At 40.4% G+C, this 13,704-nt stretch overlaps 1 protein-coding gene across 2 annotated transcripts in view; it reads right to left on the bottom strand.

Moving 5' to 3' along the window:
* The window catches only part of tmem132e (transmembrane protein 132E), a 251,276-nt gene that overhangs the window by 69,082 nt on the left and 168,490 nt on the right, over positions 1–13,704 (bottom strand). Inside the window, exons 1-2 of one of the 2 annotated variants that reach the window (XM_026372762.1) lie at positions 11,499–11,941; positions 9,895–10,861 (exon numbers count right to left, since the gene is read on the bottom strand). In XM_026372762.1, coding sequence (XP_026228547.1) covers positions 9,895–10,861; positions 11,499–11,577 — 1,046 coding nt within the window. In that variant the 5' untranslated portion in view covers positions 11,578–11,941. Of the gene's footprint in view, positions 1–9,894; positions 10,862–11,498; positions 11,942–13,704 lie in introns of those variants that run through there. The other variant, XM_026372763.1, reaches the window with a different exon arrangement.

Here is a 13,704-nt window from a genome sequence, read left to right as displayed (position 1 = left end):
AGGTTGGTGTGTGAAGGGGGCTGGATGAAGACTGACAAAGGGATATATCCCTACAGGGATCAAGGGAGTATGACATATCATAATTACTGTCATTGCACTGATTTTCTATGAATTCAGAAATATTGAATTAAAGCTTTAGTATTATATGTGCTCTGAGTCAAAGTGGAAGTGGTGTTGATGTACACGGAAATATATCATTAATATGAAACTAATACTGGGTACCAGATACCAAGTGTGTTTGTAGTTGAATATTGTTGTTATTTTTTTAAACTAATAGTAGTGTAGCATGAGGTTTTATCAGGTGATAATGACATATTTTACATGGCCTTCACTTGATAACTTTGAAACGTCCATATTCAGAAAATACACTACATGCACATCCACAAATAAATAAAAAGATTCAGGCAGAAAAACTGTCTGGTTTGCTTTACATGTGCAAACTCACTTTCTTGCGTAGGTGTCAAATTTATTTGAAATAGCCTCCACCCGTAGGCTGTAATACTCAGTGATTATTGTAGTTCTTAACTGTTGCTTTGTGGGTGGGTAGAGAACTAATGGAGGCTATCTTAATGGCAAAGCAATTAACTATAGTCAATTCTAATACTAAGTAGTTGGAAATTTCTTTACCAGCTTTATTACATATCACACATTGCTAATGAAGAGAGGAATAATGATCTATATAGTGTGTAGGGTGGAAGAACCACCATTATTGATAGCAAATCAATCAAGCGGCTTGATAGTGTAGTGGTAACCACCCTCCATGTGGGAGACGGGGGGTTCAAATCCCAGCTGTGGCCTACCTCCAGTAGGGGTACGTCTATCCTTGTACCCTTCTCTCACTTGTAAGTTGGATAAAAGTGTCAACAGACTAAATGTAAATAGAATTAAAGGAAAAGGAAAAATGAGCACACTGAAAATCTTGGTTATTTCTGTAGCTAAAAACTACCATAATACAGTACATAAAGCTGGACAAAGTTGAAGCAGACTCTCAATGTGAAAAACAACCTTCTGAGCTTCTTCTTCTTTGCCCTTTAGCCTCCATTTGCCCTCTGATTTAATGCATCGCCACACTGTAGCATTGATAAGTATGAAAACAAAATCCTGACTAGTCCACAAAGAACAACAAAAAAAAAAATTTAGAGAAGAGACAGCCTTCAAGCCTGAGCCTGAAATAACAACACTGCTCGGTGTCTCTTGGTCCCTCTGCTGCAGGATGCTTTCTAGCACTACAACAAGAATTGCTTTCTTAAACAAAACTCTTCCCACAGAGGAATAAACAAAGACAACCACAGCCCTTAAAACTTCACCACCATGGAGAATAATGTTTTTCTTGGATATGTTACCAATCCACTTCATTCAAACTATTTTAAAAAGAAAAGTTTCATGTGTGCCAGCTGTTCTGAGCTACCGAATGATTTGAGGTTGCACTGCCCTCTGTCCTTAAAATGTAAAAGAAATAAAAAAATCTAAGTGAGAGTTCACGACTCAGTGCAGAGCTGTGAGGCTGGAGTGCTAAACAGCCATTAAAGAGCATGGGAGGGCATAGCAAATGGCCATAACAAATGTGTCCTAGTTTGCTGGGAGGCATCAATTTTGAGGAGTGTGCTCAAAATTATTCTAATTTAAATCAGCCTAACATAACAACCTTCGAGCAGTGGGGACCTCCACTCTAGAGCCCACTTCTCTCCCAGTAAGAACAAAGAAATGAGATGAGAAAAGGAGAAAAAGGGTTTCACACATGGTGGTGTAGTCAGCGGGGCTTCACTGCATGGGGGAGGATTCAGGTGGGAGGGGCACACTCCAGTCCAGCTCCATGCAGCCTGGGAAGCGATCAGCTATCGTCTTACAAATAACTCTAACCACACATAAATGCAATTTGCAGTTGTTAGACATCACCCCTGCACTGTGAAAGAGATACAGCAGCTCTACACAGGTGCCAAAAAAACATGACACTGTGCAGATTCGTTTGACCCCCTTTACGACAGCAAAATGAGTTTTACACAAGAAATTCACAGTGGAAAAAATGGTACACACTACACCGCAGTTTCTTCATTGTTGCCAAATTACATATTGTCCTTCAGTAAGTAAAACGTTTCTATTAATATTTTAGTCAATATGACCATTAATGTGCATTTAAGTCAAAACATTTAAACATATATTGGGAAGCAGGAAGACTTACAGTGAGATAAAAACTCTGCCACTAGAGTACATCACTGCACATGCTAAAATCAATAATGCCCTGTCTCAAAAGAAAAAAAGGTGAGCATAAAAACATGAAACATTTACGAATATGCATTAAGCCATTCATGTCTTTATATAAATTTCTTTCATTAAGATTGGCTAGTTTCCCATAATGCTCAGGGTGCATTATCGTACCCATTAATCATTTACCATTACCCCCGTTGTGCTGCATAAAAGACAGGAATGCTGCCAAGGTGCATTTATTTCAGCGTTGAACAGCACGATTCCGCCTTCAATGGGCCATCGTGAATGTGCCCTTATAAATGATCTTTGTTTCACTCCTCCCTCTCGACTCTGTTGTGACTCCCAACCATCCGCTGTTTACAGTGAACACAAGGTTATGACTACATATGGCATCACAAATGAATAACATCTTAACAGCCTCAACGTAAAAGTTGCAGGGAACTTTTGTTCTTTCCGGGTCATTAAAAAGCAACAGCAGAACCTTTGTTCTGATTCTTAAGTAGCTCACAATTACTTTATGTTCCAAGAATTTAATCCAACTATTTATAATCTAAAGAGTCTTGCTATCAGGACAATAGTAAACAGTGTATATCTAGATGTTTGTGTACAGGATTTGATGTTCTGTTTTGTGAAGAACACTTACTCAAAGTCGAGTGTACATCATTAAAATCAGAAGTGAGTTGAGTTGGGAAGACGCAGATTCTCTACACCACTGCCTCCTTTGAAACTGTAGCCTACTGTACAATCCTTCACGCTGGGTAGAGCTGTATCTATTACTACAGATTGGCTGGGCAAATCTCTTGAAAGGCATCATAAAAAAAATGTAAAAAAAAAAAAGGAGGAGGAAGGGAGGTAGTAATAAAACATCGCCAATTTCTCTCTGTGACAACATGAAAGAGGGAGGCACAGGTAAATAGAGGCTGTCTGCAGTGAAAATATGGCTTATCTTAGTCTTGTCCCCTAAACCCCTGCATAGGTTTTGACGATAACCACATAAGAATATGTGTGTTGGGGGATGGCTGCTTTGTGCAGGTAGAAAATGATCTAACAGCTGAGGAAGGGGGACAGAAATTTGATGCTGACTGAGGAATATGATAACCTCCTAGGGCAGATGCCTCACAACCTGCCTATCAAACCTACACATACCGTAGTTCCCTCATCAGATTTTTCACAATATTGCATTTCTTTCACTGAATGTCATCCAATCATGAACGGAATCTGCTACTAGATAAAAAGTCACTCCGTCACCCGTTTATTTCTTTAACAAAGTAAAAAAAATGCAGCACTTGAACTCATAACTGATTACAGCACATTTAGCAGCAGTGTCTGCGGCAAAACATGTCTTGATGAATTAATCAGCTGCTCCCAGACGTGTGGGGTAATTTGGTCCACACGTCATGCAGAACTGCTGTTAATCAGGAACATTTGTGGGTTTAAAGTGCTCATTTTGCTTTTTCAAATTAATATTTTGACTTTTCTGCCTGTAGAGGGTTTTTCCACAAAGTGTACTTTCTGCTAAACCAGACATGAGGATTCATAGAGTCTGCTATTCCGCCGGGGATTTCACATTTTGTGTTTATAATAATGGAGTCACGATCACAGAGAGAAGTGAAGAAAGTTTTGATGTTATTTAAATGCTTTTAAAAATGTTTTTGTGAAATTGTGGAAGAGTTGCTTTGGGGGACTTGAGGTAAGAGTGACACTCCAAAGAAGATTCAGTGTTGTGTCTGCTGTTTTAACAATTTATAGGAAAGATGAACAAGAACCTATTTACATGAAATAGTTATCAAAAGGCTGTGCAGTCAAAGGAACCTGATAACTTTTTGTGAGATTGAGTTAACAGTTAATTCTATCAAGTTGTTCTTAAAACACTCTTTCTTGAATCCTCAAAGAATTTTCATCAGAACAATATCATGACTACAATGATTTCTTCCTTAAAAAGTTGCTAAATTACTTTACACAACTTCCAAGATAACCTTGCTTGTGTTAAAAAGAAATGGATAAAATTATATTTTTCTAGGTCCAAACTGGATTGCTTACAATAACTGATTGATTGGACCAATGTAACATAATGCTACAGTGAACATTTCTGCACAGGCCAAGCGTTCATCACAAATCTGTGGGTTGACTCTTAATGAAAAACCAAACCTAAGCAGAGGGGGGGGGGGGCACAAGGAGAGCTTGAATGAATGCTATGCAGCTGCATTTTACATCATATTAATTAAAATGGATTAATGAAAGCCATTTAGACTACAAAAAGGCCTGCACACTAATACTTAGCATGGGAATAGATGATAGGGATGAAATTTCACTCCAAACATATGGTTTAAAAATGACACGACCTGCAGTAAAATAAAAAAAAGAAGTAAAAATGAAATGATTTTTATACAAAGTCGAGCACATCACAAAGGTCCAGCACAATTAACGCTGTCAGAAAGAGTTCACTGAAGATGGATTAAGTGGTTGTTGGGGAAAAAGTGCTGATTAGATCTTCTTCAGCAACACTTTTATAACACTCCAGATTACATCATTGTCTTATTTAGCTTTATATTTAGGGTCTTAAGATCTTTAACTAGGATTAAAAATATTCTGGTTGCTCTGAACAGTGTTTGCCTCCACAACATTTTCCAACAGGGTGAAAAAGGTTTTAATTATTAAGATGCAGAAGAAGCCAGTGGTCAAAGCAAAAGCGAACAAATTTGTGTACTCCAATCAGAATGGGATCCATCTACTGATTACATCAAGTCTCTCCTGGCTGCCTTTGCTAACAATCATGGCTAATAACAGGCTGTAATGACAGGTTGGGGAGGTAAAAAAAAAACAAAAACATGCTGATATTGTATGTGTCGATGTCTAATGAGTTTCTAGCCGAGTACTTGACCCAGATGAACTTTGTGGGTTCAGGTTGAGTTAGGTAGAATGCCTAAATAAGTGGTGGTGCTCGGGTCACTGCTTCTCTCAAAAACCACCAAACACTGTGCATAACAAAGAGCCTTCAATAAATATGGATCTAAAACAGGAATCTTTCAAGCATATAAACTCAGATCACCTAAACAAAGTTACACGGCCCTGCCTATTCAAGGTTAGAGAAGGGCTGAATTCTTTTAGTAGTGGCCAAGCGCAGGAATAACCCTGCATAAATATCTGCAGTTCGCCTGGCGTGGAGAGCTGACACATGCAACTTTCTTTCAGCATTAAAAAACTAACTTGAGCTCAAAACAGCCCATTTCATTAAAATCTTGGCACACAGAAGATGCCCGTTCAGTGATTTGTGCCAAAAGGTGTTTAAGAGGAAATCCGCTCGCATTAAAGTTCACAGGGGTAAATACTTTGCCCCTTGCTGTTTGACCCCAAGTAACTTCTTCACAGTTGAGAAACAAAAAGTCAAAGGAGGGATGAAAAAAAGAAGAGAGGATGGAGGCAATAGAGGATGTAGTAGTGGTGGTTCGATGCAATTTGGCCTAATGGAAAGGCTCAGTTATATTTTGTCATTGTGAAAGTGGGAGCACTTTGAGGCAAGCAAGACTCCCCTGACCTCTTCCTTTATTATCAAAGATGAGCGCTGATAAACAGCGTTTGTCACCCTCACCCAGTGTGTACTGACAAGATGCCCCATGGCAGAGGCATTGATTCCCAAGTCATACGATCTGAACTCGCACGCGCTCCGCGGCGAGAGGCGCTGACATTTCCCATCAAAGAATCGGGAAGAGACGAGCCTATACTGACAATGAGACATGGGACACGGAGAGGAGAGAGATCGCAGAGCTGGCAGGAAGCAGAGGCTGAGGTCAGGAAGTTGCTGTCTTCCCTACAAGGAGCAAGCAACCATCTAGGTTGTTGGGGGTGAAGCCACTACTGCTGAATGTAGGTCAGTCTTCTTGGCTTCCACTACACTTTGTCCCTTCAAGTCTTTATTTGGAGCCAGGGAATTTGAATACTGTATGGCTTACCCAGGATTCAGGAGGGCTACACATTGTCCAAGAGCCTTGTAGTGTGCACATATATGAGGATAATATGAATATTATGTGTGTGCTGCTATGTATTTGTTTACTTCACCATCATCTACAGTATATTAGCAGCTCATCATAGGTTAGCATCAACTGTACATGCATGCACCGACCAAGTTGTCTAAGTCTCTCTCAGGTATGTACACGAGCCTTCGATATCCTGAAACTGAGTTGACTGTGAACTGTGAATAAATTCAAAGTTGGGTGTGAGCCCATCATTACATGTGCCTGCCTTTCATCTTATACCTCCGTCCATCCGTCTATCCATATTTTGTCAGCTATGCAGGATGCAGCAAGCTATGCAAACATATATTTACAAGATTTTAGACATCCCCAGGCCAGATCAGATACACAAAATCTCGTTTGTCTTCTTGTTCTCCTATTATTTTGGCAGATGGTCATTTAATTTTTGTGTCCAGTGTTATTTTCTGTTGAAAATTTAACTTTTCTCATTGAAAGAACAGAGATGTACTACAAAAAATATCACATACTGGGAAACACAATACAGTAGCTTTTATGTAGTACTGGATAATGAGCAGAGCAGTCACCATTATAATTTTACATCAATCTGTGAGGGTGCCTAAAAATAATATAGATGATTAAAGAACCACAACAGAGGACACTAGATAACATCTGACACACAACTACACCACATCCTAGTGCATGACAATGCACTTTTCTGACAGCAACACTGCAGCTGTGGGAGAACAAGAGCAGACTCCACGAGTGACCAGACTCTGCCCTATGCCTGGCATGCTATCATCTGCAATAACAAGTCAGACGTCTTCAAAGCTGGACGACTGAAAAGGAGGAAAATTGGAAGGAATGGAGAGTCAGTGGAGGAAGAGAAGGCTTTCTGATTTATCTTTAAAGGCCTTCTTATTGCATCTTTAATCATCTTCCTCGATGTGGAGGGACAACTCGACAGTTGGATTCCAGTACTATTGAATTCACACACTATTGAGTTAACTCGCTCAGGAGGTTCAAGCTGGGCTTTCTTCTCTCTGCCCCGACTCTTTTTTAACTCTCCTGTTTTATCACTCCTCATTTCCATCTCTGCAAGGGGCTCAGAGAGGCAGCCTGCCTAAGAACTGCAGTAGTGTGTGGATGCTAACATGGTCAGCTAAATGTTTCAAGAGGCATGGGATATGACAAAGCCTTCCTCTTGTACTACAAAGCCTTGCTGTAACTTTGTCACACCACGTCTTGACTGACAGATTCCCTCAGCCACTCGTTTCTCTGATTTAATAAAACCATTTTGTAATCTAGATGAAGGCGTACATCAGTAAAAGTGAGGAACATTGACAGGCAGAGGCTCTGTGTTATGGAGGATTTTGTGAGAACAAAATATTATAGCTGGCACTAGATCACAGACTTTACAGAGGGGGAGTTTTAAGGAGCGTAAATGCTGTTCTGAAGGTGTGAAGACAAATGCTTGGGATTCTTGGGGGTTGGGACTTTTATGAGGCTACAAGCAACAACTCTGAGAATATCTTTAAATACTGTCAATCCAATCAATTAATGTATTTATTTTTATTATTAATATACTATACACTATACACTATACACTATGACTGTACAGTGTCTTATTTCCTTTTAGCTGATGAGTATATTTGGAGGTGCAGTTGGAATCACTCCACAATGAGTTTTATTGTAGGAAGAATAATTATTAATTACCTCTTTCTGCAAGGAAAAATGGTATTGTTTTCTGTCTGACCTTAATGAACTACTGCAGCGTAATTAATACGATTAACTACATTAAATTCTGTAAGCACTTGTGTTAAAATATTAACAAAAATCATATTTACAATGTGTTTCATCATTATTCCTGAGATAGCCTGTAATGGGTTCCTCACGTTTCCATTCTTCCTGGTGCCATCACGCCTATAAGCAGAGAAAAACTTGCTTTCCTCAAGCTTTGTCAAGTGAAAATAATCACTTATTCTCTAACCCTGAATATTGTGTTGACAACCGAGGAGAGGCAAAAACTTGCAGAGAGCAGAGAGCCAAACTGAGCATGTTCCCTCAGCTCCATTTCTACAGGGTCAGACTTAAGAAATGTAACACTGGCAAATATTATTTACTGTAACAGTCATTGTGGCCCTTTTGAGACACAGCTCTAATGTCAGAAAATATATAACTGACTGTTACAGGAAAAAATATTAAGCTAGAATTTAGAAATTCTTTAGTTGGGGGAGGTTGTGATGAACTCTACCTAGAAAACAGCAAGTTGATAGCTGCTGGCTTTGTGGACAGTTATTAAAAAATATAACTATTTAAAATCAACATTTTAAATCTTTTAGGATATATTACATGTACCCAGATAAAGTTTAGCTATTTCAGTTTGCTAGGCTTTTGCTATTTATATGCTAATAAAATGAAGATATTTGTGAACTATGGATGATAATATCATAACAAATGGCATGGATTTAAATTCAATCATTCCTTTTATCCCAGCTCTTTAAATTATTATTACAGAAAAAGGTAGAAAGTCTATTAAATGAAAAGTGTATTATGTGGATTTTACGTGGTGGAAATGACCATCCAATGGACATGCTGAACTATTAACACGTGTCTTAGTTTAAAAAGCACCAGCTGTCATTATATAAATATATATATATATATGGAGTATGTTGCTGTAGGCATATCTACATTTGTGGAAAAAAGTTAAAAATAATCAGCCATTACGTAGTCAAACAACATAGGTCTTGTGCTTTAAACACAAACAGCTTTGAGCAGCAGTTCACTGGAAATTATTCATACAATCATGTCCTGAGAGAATAAAGAAATCTCTCAATGTTACCCCACCACTTCAAAAGGTGAACCTGACAGTGCTATTACCCTTTAACCCTGTCCTCTCCTCTTTATCTTACCTCTCTTTAATTACTGCTGGCACATTACTTGGCTCAGTGAAGGAGAAATTAATGAGAAGGATGAAATATGTGATTACATGCTCATTTGCCTCTTTAGACCTAAAATGAACATAAATGGCACTGCAACTCGTGCTTGAAAGCCCAACACAGAGATTATTACATGGACTGGGATTACATAACGTTGGCCACAATTACACGCACACCCTGATCTTATGCCATAAAATGCTGGAATTAATTTTGATGTTATGAAAAAACCTTTATCTAATTATGCTGCTGTGAATGAGGCTGATTATTAAGACCATAATGAATACACCCAGTGCTGTGATAATTGTTCCATTAATGGAAGACTATTTGGACATCTAAATCCTATATTTCTTATTAAGCCTGTCCACTCAGGACCTCACAAGATGCGGCATACACTATGCACACACAGCTTAGTTTGCATGCAGTCTTACTGCCTTAAGCAGAAACCTTGGACAAATTGCAGATGGTAATGTGTGAGCATAATTATAAAGAGAGATATAAGACTGCAGTTTATGACAGGAGGGAAATGACTAATGTTGGCTGAGGTCTACTGGAAGCAGGCAAATAATCTATTCATCAATAATTCTTGTGTACATGATTGCAAGGAAACAGGAAAATTCACAGAATGAGTTTCTGCTGTGCATGTAAACAGTTAGATCACATTTTTTCCAAAGGGTAAATGTATGAATATAAAGACAATAAATGCAACATTCAGGATGGAAACATAATTAATTTGCCAGCAGCACACAGTGAAGGCCTTCAGTATACACTTAAAGGAAACTTACTTGAGACTGAACTGGTCAACAGTGGAGTTGGGCATCAGGTAGAGGAAGATTTTGAGGGTCTCTCCAGGTTTCAAAGGTTTCTCAGGCAGCCTCAGGAACATGTTCTTGTCTAACTGCTTGTCCACCAGCAGCTGCTCTTGACTAGCCTGGTACAAGCTGATGCTCCCTATGCGCAGTAGGGGGTGCTGTGAGAGAGGTTCTCCCCTGGAAACACCACCACCCCTATGACCTGAACCCTCACTGCACTCCCCTTCCAGATTAGGCTCATGGAGTGTGTAGTAGAGCTCAGCCTGGAGGGTTTCACTGGTTAACCCATCCAAGAGCCCATCACTGGAACCTTTCCTCCGACCCATCGGAGCCACATTGGTGTTAAACCAGGACGGGGGCAGTTCCAGCTGGGCCAAGCATTGTGCCAGGTTCCCTTTCATGCGGCAGGAAGTTTTAATTTCACGGACATCTCGGAAGGCGTGCAGACGGACACAGGGCAGCTTGTCCTGAGCCTTGAAGTCATCCCAGTCACGGCCAGCAATGTAGAAAAACACCTGGACTGTGGGATTGTTGGAGAAGACCCGGGCCTGGACAATGAAAGCCCGCACTTTCCAGTTGACTGTTAGCTGGCCGGGAATATCCAGTGGACTGGCAGGCTGGAGCAACTCCTTGGAAAGTGCCTGATCCCGGGCAAAAGGCCCAAAGCTTATGTTGATGGCAGGGAGGTCTTTCGTTTGGAAAACTACAAAACTCTCAGAGCGCTGCAGTGGGTGTCCAGTACTAGGCCCACTGTTGCTCTTACTGCCGCCACCAATGGTTTGTCCTGTGATCTGAGCCTCTCGCAAAAAGAAAGCCAGCTGTGCATTGGACATTTTAAAGTTGGCTGGAAGGTACACATTTGGTGGTGAGGGACTGGCTGTCAATGCTGAGGAACTAAGGAGGGCATCTGAGCTAGTTGGAGAGATTTTACCTGCAAGAGCTGTGAAGAAAGAAAGAAGAAAAAAGGAGATCAGACTTTTGAATACAATATAGCTTCATTTTTACTTGACTTTAACAGAAACTAAAAGAATGTGATGCCTACAACATATAACAATCTGTGTATTATAGTGGTTTGTGAGGAAGGCAGACACAAAGAGGAATGAATGAAGTTATTAGAAGAAAGTCACCAAGGTCCGCTCTACTCAGTCAGCCGTAGATGGAAGGGGTCAACACACACTAATCAGAAGATAACTAGCCCATACGTGTCAAACATCCAGAGCAGAGGCTATCCAATCAAACAATGTTGACATACACTAGGTGCACATGGCCGTGATCTTTAACTGAGCGGCAACAACACATTCAAACAGTTTGTTTTTTCACCTCTTTGAAACAAATCATCCGTGAAACTCAGACGAGACAAACTCACAGGGGTCACGAAGGTAACCAAGTTACAGACAAATTAAGAAACGTGTGCTTGTATTTGAACAGGACACCATATACGTCATTGTCCAACACACTGCACTTGTTGAAAAAAACATTAAAATAACTAACTAAGCATAGCATAACACCTACGTTACTACAGTGCAATCATAGTAGGGCAAAACCATCGTAAAACAAACAGAAGAAATGTGACATACTTATCAAAATTACCCAGAGTTGAGCACAAAGACACAGTTGCCTGTCCCCATGGTCCAAATCATAGATTAAAAGTCCCATATTCCAAATAGTTCTATCATCGAAATCTCATCCTTTAAAAGTGAAAAAATAGGATCTTTTTGAATTCTACAAAAAGAAAAGTCCTTTCAATAGGTTGTGTGACTCAGTGGGCACTTCACAGAAGTTTTTCTTCTTTTCTGGTTTCTCTTTAGAAAATCCTTGTCATGTGTTGCAAGAGAGGAATGAATGAATGTGGGAAAAAAAAAGAAAAAGAAAACAGCAATACACTCCAGCACTTCTTCACTTGGTCATGTTCTTGTTGCTGACTACAATGGTTCCACCGAGCTTCTTGAACTTGTGCTTGTCTAATTCCCCGTGGCTTAGGTCTTGTTTTAAGAGTGGCTCTGCCTCACACAGCGGCTCTTTCAATCCCAGACTGTGCATGGCTCCGGGACAGACTCTGATAGACAGGCAGAGTCTCCTCCCGGTTGGTGGGCTGTACAGGAACTACAGACAAAGCCTCTGACACCGCCCCATCTTGCCACACCTATGTCTCTACTCTGTAATCACCATTTTAGCTCCTGGTCAGAGCTAAGACACACAGCCCTCTGAGGACTCGACTTACACCACACACACAGACACACACACGGGGGTGAAAGAAATAACACTCTCCAGCTCGATTCATCCTCTCCCTCTGGACATGTTCAGGCAGATTCTTGTGTGTGTGTGCATGCAAGTGTGAGTATAGGGTGTGTGTGTGTGAGTGTGTGTGCACGTGTGAAGTGGGGTGGGGGATGGATGTATTGCTTGAATGCCTCCAGGCAGAGAGAGTGAGAGGGAGAAGGGTAGAGGGAGGGATTAGGTAAAGATTATTGATGAATTAGCCTAGCTCTCCTTCCCTTCTCCTCCTCTTTCTCCTTTTTTTCGCTCCTCTTTCTCCTCCCCCCCCTTTTTCGTCTGCTTTACCCCCACGAGAAATCCATGAGAATGAGGGGATACTACTGGCTGGAGGGGGAGGGGTATCTGTACCGCTTCCCTGCTTCACTCACATGTGCCTGGAATTCCCATAATAAAAGAGAGAGGGATCCATGAATGTGTGTGTGTGGGCCCCATGAATTGAATGGCAAACAGTGGGGGCAACAAAAGATGAAGCCACAGTCGGGGGAAACATCCCACACTTACAAATGAGCAGTCGTAGCCATAGAGAAGCCTGGAGGAACTATAATGATGAGAGAGGCTACTTAGAGGCTGTCTAGTCTTTATCGACCGAAAGCTCCCTACCTCACAGTAAAGTGTGTTTGTGTGTGTTTGGAGCTGCTCACAATTAAAAGCGACAAGAATGCACTGCAATCCGCAAACCTTCTTCTCTTTTATTGTAAACACAGAGGCAAAATTCAAACGTCCCACCATTACTGTTTATTTTACCAGTCACATGACAGCATGTCATCACCAATCCTAGCCTCGGGACCCACTCATATGTGACTATACTAAGTATGCCTGCCAATGTTCATATCAAAGGGGCATGTTTTTCCTCTCCACCATTTAAAGCTCTAGATGACTTTATTGCCGTCTTTAAAAAGCTAGTGGATATTGGAAGAGCTTTACCCACCACTTTGCTCCATCTATCTTACTATGTCTTGAGGCAGCAGTAGCCTAGAGCTCTGCAAAACCTTGAATCCCTAGACCTGCTGGGACTTTAAAAGTGAATGTGTAATGTTCTCCGTTGCCTCTGAAAACTACTGTCAAGGTGGCCTTGAGCAAGGCACTTAAAGGAATGTGTCTCCATGTGTTGCACAAGCACCTGCTGCTGGCCAAACAGCCCAAAACAAATTGGTTTCCAGCTTGCTACTTACTGTTTTTAATGGCAATTTAGGTTTTGAAGCAGTTTGCTTTTGACTTTGTTTTTGCACTGTTGACTTGTTCTCTCCTTGTTAATGTTTTAACAAAGTCTAGGCAACACAAGAACAAAGTGCCAACATACTTATGACAACCATCTCTGAGGAGACTAGATCCCAATTTTTTAGTTTTTTGTGTATTGAACAACATGTTTTTGTTCTACAAATGATCAAATGATTATTAAAACAGTTTGAATCAAATGTAATGTAATGTTGGGGTTTTGAGTAAATCACAGACGATAATTTAAACAATAGTAAATGCTGAGCACAAAAAGAAAAATATAAATAAATA

The sequence above is a fragment of the Anabas testudineus genome, chromosome 14 (assembly GCF_900324465.2).
Source record: "Anabas testudineus chromosome 14, fAnaTes1.2, whole genome shotgun sequence".
Taxonomy (NCBI): domain Eukaryota; kingdom Metazoa; phylum Chordata; class Actinopteri; order Anabantiformes; family Anabantidae; genus Anabas; species Anabas testudineus.
The sequence above is the reverse complement of the archived record's forward strand: the minus strand, read 5'-3'. Positions and strand labels throughout refer to the sequence as shown.